We start from the raw sequence: 6,525 nt of genomic DNA, 5'->3' as shown, positions 1-6,525 counted from the left end.
AGTCTCCCCCTCAGTACCTCTTTGTTGCTTAGACGTGGCCCTCTCTCTCTAACTAAGCCACCTTGGCAGGTGATCTCACTGCCCTCCCCCTCTATGTAGGACCTGACTCCCAGAGGTATAAATCTCCCTGGCAACGCAGGATATGACTCCCGGGGATGAATCTGGACCCGGCATCATGGGATTGAGAACATCATCTTGACCAAAAGGGGGATGTGAAATGAAACAAAATAAAGCTTCAGTGGCTGAGAGATTTCAAGTGGAGTCAGGAGGTCACTCTGGTGGACATTCTTATGCACTGTATAGATAATCCTTTTTGGTTTTAATGTATTGGAATAGCTAGAAGTAAATACCTGAAACTACCAAACTCCAACCCAATAGCCTTGACTCTTGCAGACAATTGCATAACAATGTAGCTTACAAGGGGTGACAGTGTGATTGTGAAAACCTTGTGGATCACACTCCTTTTATCCAGTATATGGATGAATGAGTAGAAAAATGGGGACCAAAAACTAAATGAAAAATAGGGTGGGATGGGGGGGATGATTTGGGTGTTCTTTTTTATTTTTATTTTTTATTCTTATTCTGATTCTTTCTGGTATAAGGAAAATATTCAAAAATAGATTGGGGTGATGAATGCACAACAATATGATGGTGCTGTGAACAGTTGATTGTACACCATGGATGACTGTATGGTATGTGAATATGTCTCAATAAAACAGAATTTTTTTAAAAAAAAAGCTTCCTACAAATAAAACCCCAGGGCCAGACGGCTTTACAGGAGAATTCTACCAAACTTTCCAGAAAGAACTGATACCACACCTACTCAAACTCTTTCAAAAAATTGAAGGAAATGGAACACTATGTAACTCATTTTATGAAGCCAACATCACTCTAATACCAAAACCAGATAAAGATGCTACAAGAAAGGAGAACAATGGCCAATCTCCCTAATGAATATAGATCCAAAAATTCTTAACAAAATACTTGAAAATGCTGGAGAGGATGCGGAGAAATTGGAACTCTTATTCATTGCTGGTGGGACTGTATAATGGTTCAGCCACTCTGGAAGACAGTTTGGTGGTGCCTCAGAAATTGCTACGATCCAGCAATTTCACTTCTTGGTATTTACCCAGAGGATCTGAAGGCAGTGACACGAACAGATATTTGTACACTGATGTTCATAGTGGCATTGTTCACAATTGTTAAGAGAGGGAAACAATGTAAATGTCCTTCATCAGATGAGTGGATAAACAAAATGTGGTATATACACACGATGAAATACTATGCAGCAGTAAGAAGGAATGAGGTCATGAAGCATATGACAACATGGATGAATCCTGAAGACATAATACTGAGGGAAATAAGCCAGACACAAAAGGAGAGGTATTCTGTGTTACCACTAATATGAACTCTGTGAAAAATGTAAAATAAGTGTCTTTATATTGTAGAATATAGGGGACCTAGAGATACATAGCAGCTAGTGAAGGGGGACTGATAATCTAATAAGAACAGACAAGATATTGAGAGTGATCTTAATGATATGGGAATGCTCAGGTGTGACTATGACTCATTAATTTTCTTTTGTTATGGTAGGAGTATATCGGAAGGAATGAAGTTATTCTAGGATATTTGTTTTGCCCCCTTGCTTTGCTTTATTTTGTTTGGAAACTTTTTTTATTTGATAAATAAAGTAATTTTAAAAAAATAAAAAATAAAAAATAAAAAGGGCCTTTCTTGGAAGACCACAGCAGAATATCTACCCAGTTACAAGAAGTCTTATCTGAAAAAGAGGAAAAAATATAACTTAAAATATCTTGAAAAGCAATGTGAATATATGCTCAAAAGATGGCTAAAAGAGATACATTTTCATAAGACTGTCTAGGATTAGGCTTATAATGCATTCTAATATTTCAAGTTCTCACTAGTTACTAAACATCAGTTCATAAGAAACATGCTCATTTTTTGCTCCTTTATCAAATGGAAAATTCTAGCTTCAATTCTATGGGAGGGGGACTGAGAAAAATAAAACGTCCATAGAAATATCACATTTTTCAAATGGGTGAACTCCCAAATGGACCAGAAAGTTCATATTACCAATTTCATTGATACAAGTTTCATTAAGTATAAATATGTGGCATTAAGATTCAGAACATAGTATAGGTGTGATAATCAAGTCCTTATGTTCTAGAAGAAAGGCCTCAAGTCCTGCTCAATTTTCAGTAACAGTGTTTTTACAGATCAATAACAAGGGATTTCGTTTCCTGCATATTTTTGCATTTAACATTCTAGTATAAAAACTGGATTATAAATTCATCAAATTCTTCAGCATTCCCCAAGCAAGCAATTTTTAGAATTTTGCTGAAAACAGTCCAGAAAACCTCTTCCCCAAACTGTGATTCCCAACCTCCAATCTATGCATAAGCTCAAACTTTTTATATATACCATAAAGGTAACTTGAGTAAAATGTACCCAAGAACATTAAAACTCGTTGTTAGATTTAACTAGTTTTATAATTTACATCTTAAAACATGAATGTCTGCAGCTTGATCTTCTGTTGACAATGATTATCAGAGCCTAAAACTCAATATCATTTAATTCCCATTAATGCACACAAAACACACACCATATCACATACCTTACTCCACATGTCTTGGGAATCTTCTGTTCCCTTAAATCTCTGGCCTCCCAATCAATTAAGTTCAAACATCTGTTAACTAAAACTTCACTTTCAGATGTTAAACAGAAGTTTTTCACCCACAGTTCATCAATGCTTTTCCTGATCTTTCAAGTTGTACTGCCAAAATCTGAAATCTGCCTCAAAGAGATCACCAAATAAAAAGAAATAAATGAAATATTAAAGATGGTTATCCCAGCAAGGGACAAGGGAGGTTAGAATTATTCAAGATTCCCTATTGGGATCATACTTTAGTTTACGTCAATGAATGGCAAGAATTGCCAAAATTTCTATGATGGAGTCTTTCCTATTCTTTGGTGACTGACCAAAGAACTTACAAAAAGTTGGGGAATACATACTCTTTTTCATACAAAGTGTCCCTTAGAACAAGCAGAAAAGTTGCAATTCGTTTGAGGCCTCACCTGGAGAAAAAGGCTGTCATAGGGACAGCCAGGACACCCACTAATTTGTGGAGAACACTGAGAAAGTGTGATTTTTAAAATCTGGACTGTCCTGTAAGTTTCCCCAGCCTTTTTTCACTGTACTCATAGGAAACTGCAGCTGATCTGAAAGCTCTCACACTACCTCTAACTCTTACACTAGACTTGCCATGTAACAGCGATGGCTTTGGAATTTCACAAGTGATATTCTGTATAACTTGAAGGAATACTCATGTCTCCAAATTCCAGGTTTACAGTTTTCAAATATCACTTGCTGTTCTTTATTCAGTTGAGTAGCCATGTGGATACCAACCATCTATGACAAAAAGGTTTACCTCAAAGATGAGATTTAGCTTTGTACAGTTAGGAAGTAGCTGTACCATAACAAGAAAAAAATAATTACTGATGGTTGGTATTTCAGATAAAAATCCATGTAAAAAAAAGTCCGCATGATATAGAGCCTAGTGGTTTATTTATTGCAAAATCAAACTTCAGAATTGCAAATTTACTACATCCATGTATGAAATACAGATTCTAGCATAGACGTGAAAATCAAACCAATGAATTGAACCTACATGTTTCATTTGCTCACAAACTTGTACATACTAATACTCTGACAAAAAGAAAATTACAGCAAAGAAAAAGAAAACTGCATTTTTGCAAACAAGCCTAAAAGCGTCTCCAAGGAGGTCAAAAAATATGCATATTTATGTGTATAAAGTGTTACTTTCAACAAAAATGTTATTTCTAAGAAAAAAATTTAACTACATAGGACATCACGCCCATCGCCGGCACCATGAAGAGATGGAATTCAGAGCACATCTTTGACCACCCACGGGAAACTGTTACAACAGCTGCAATCCAGAAATACCCAAATCCTTTGAACTCAAGTGTGGTTGGAGTTGATGTACTGGACAGGCATATAGATCCCTCTGGAAAGTTGCACAGCCATAGACTTCTCAGCACAGAGTGGGGACAGCCTTCCATTGTGAAATCTCTTTTTAGTGAGGCAAGAACCAAAACATATGTTCAGGAACATTCGGTTGTTGATCTTGTTGAGAGAACAATGGAACTTAAATCTACTAATATTTCACTTACAAACATGGTTTCAGTAGATGAGAGACTTACATACAAACTACATTCTCAAGACCTGGAAAAAACTGTTTTGACTCAAGAAGCCATAATCACTGCTAAAGGAGTCAGCCTTAGCAGTTACCTGGGAGGACTGACGGCAAGTACAATTTCTTCAAATGCTAATGAAGTCCGAGAAGTGATGGAATGGGTAATACATAAATTAAATGCTGAGACTAAAGAATTGACAGCTTCAGTGAGAGGAAGCATAAGGAGACCGATGGCGGCAGCAGCATTTGTAGAGAAATGACAATGAAAATCAGTATATAACATCAGATCCCCTAGGTCTTTCCAAGCTGGCTATATATTTATTTGTTATTTAAAAAAAAGAAGAAACAACTATATTTTAGGTAGACTTTTTTTTGTAATAAGCTGGAGAATGAGTACGTGATTTTTGATGAAAACAAAGAGGAGATGCATGGCTTCTAAGTAAAAGAGACCATCAGAAATTTGTGTTATTTGAAATGACCATCTAATTTTAAGGGTTCCAGTGCTTATGTTAAAATTTTACAATTTTTGAAAAAGTACTTTGAAATTGGTATTGGCATAGTGAATCTCCTTAAGGTAGAATTTTAAAGCTTTTCCTGCATTGGAACTACCTGGCTTTGGACCAACCCCAGAGCAAAGCAGAGCCACCTTTTCCTATACACCATGATTGCCCTACTGCATTAAATTTCAACAGTTTACATGAGAACTCACTTTAAAAGGAGATACAGTAACTTCTAAAAGCATGTTAATTTGTTAAAAAAAAAAAAAAAAAACTTGCTCTGCTCTAAACCACCATTAAAAACCACAGTATTTAGACTTGGTGCATAAGTGATATTTTTGGAGTGAAAATTATCACTAAAGTATTATATGACTCCAACAAAAATATGTTTTTATTGTATTAAAAGAGTACTGTATTGATTTGCCAAATTTTTGTAACTTAGTAAAGATATTACCTTCCTTGGATTTGTACTTCTAATAGTCTTTATGATTTAGTATGCTGTGCTGTGGGCTGTTTATGTTAACTGAAAAAATGAAGTCATTACCTGAATTTTGCAGCACTCTAAACTTAAACAGAACAGCTGTTCACGTCTTTTAGCATCTCACATTTGCCTAACTTATAAATTGCCATGTGTCAAAATCATGGTTCTGTGATTGCTAAAGCATGATATGTCAGGTTATTTGAATATAATTACTTTTTGAAGTAATTGTGACCGCAAAACATCTTTTTTACATGAAGAGCTGTACATCATTTGAAATTACTCAAATGATGTCTTGATCTGAAGCGTAAATCCCCGATACTTAATGTTTTTAATAATATGGTGCCACTGCAGGGCATGGGGGTTGGTGGGGAATTAAAAATGAAAAAAGAAAAAAAAAAAAAAAGAATTGACCTAAATTAATCACTGAGTGAATTTCACTGCAGCTTTTGTCTATGGGAAATCCTTATTTGGGATGCCAGTGGGCAGCTGCAACTGAAAAACAATTTAGTAAATGTATTTTGTTTTATATTTTGCATCATGTAATTATCAACCACTAAATAATATCTTTAATACTTATTTGTTGCATACTGAGTATTTTTATTAAAAGTGATTAGCTCTTGCCTTTATTTTCCAGTGCTTTACGTACAAGTGATAAACATCCAGTCAGGTTTCCTATAAAAGAGACCAGTTAATGTATGTACATAAACCACAGAAATAGTATATCAAACTATTTTTTAAATTAGTGTTTTTTCTACCTAAAATATTATTTGGTCTTAAGACTTTCTTAGGACATTTGTAAAAGCACATTAAATCCAGTAAGGTTTCTGATTATTTTTTTGTAGCCAGAGATGGTTTTTGCAACTGAATTAACATTTCTGCTCAACAACATTGCTAAATTTTTGATATTTGGTAAAAAGTTGCCTTGTATGGTTCCTGTAAATAATACTTGTTCTGAGAAAAGTGTAATGTCCTAATGATAAAAGATAGTTTGTAGCAAATTCTTTATCCTTTGATTTTTTTTTAACTCTGACCAAATGATAAAATTCTGTCAATTTTCATTTTGTAGTTGCCTCTTTCAGTTAAATAGTTAGTGATTTTGGCTTTTACCTGTGACAATATAAATACACATCAAGGAAATGAATTTAAGGGGACTACTCTGGAATAAAATGTTCATTAAAAAAATTTTAACTGCATAGGTTAGAAAAAATGTGCAATATCTTAAGCCATTAATGTAACATTGTTTGATTTTTGAATACTGAACCAGCCTTGTATCTCTGGAGTAAACTCCTTTTTTGGTCATGGTATATAATTC

The 6,525-nt window shown here is 34.6% G+C and overlaps 1 protein-coding gene across 1 annotated transcript; it reads left to right on the top strand.

Moving 5' to 3' along the window:
• The first annotated feature begins 3,910 nt into the window (after positions 1 to 3,910).
• On the top strand, positions 3,911 to 4,495 carry LOC119514564 (PRELI domain containing protein 3B-like). Its single transcript, XM_037810401.1, has 2 exons — positions 3,911 to 4,107; positions 4,198 to 4,495. The coding sequence occupies exons 1-2, from the start codon at positions 3,911 to 3,913 to the stop codon at positions 4,493 to 4,495; spliced, it is 495 nt and encodes a 164-aa protein (XP_037666329.1).
• The last annotated feature ends 2,030 nt before the right edge of the window (positions 4,496 to 6,525 follow it).

Source organism: Choloepus didactylus, chromosome 18, assembly GCF_015220235.1.
Source record: "Choloepus didactylus isolate mChoDid1 chromosome 18, mChoDid1.pri, whole genome shotgun sequence".
In the NCBI taxonomy this organism is placed as follows: Eukaryota; Metazoa; Chordata; class Mammalia; order Pilosa; family Megalonychidae; genus Choloepus; species Choloepus didactylus.
The sequence above is the reverse complement of the archived record's forward strand: the minus strand, read 5'-3'. Positions and strand labels throughout refer to the sequence as shown.

Bases quoted from the DNA above. Each gene is read 5' to 3' on its own strand.
- LOC119514564 (XM_037810401.1), top strand. From the start codon at position 3,911: ATGAAGAGATGGAATTCAGAGCACATCTTTGACCACCCACGGGAAACT. The intron at 4,108-4,197 runs ATCTCTTTTTAG...ACTTAAATCTAC, and splicing joins GGACAGCCTTCCATTGTGAA to TAATATTTCACTTACAAACA.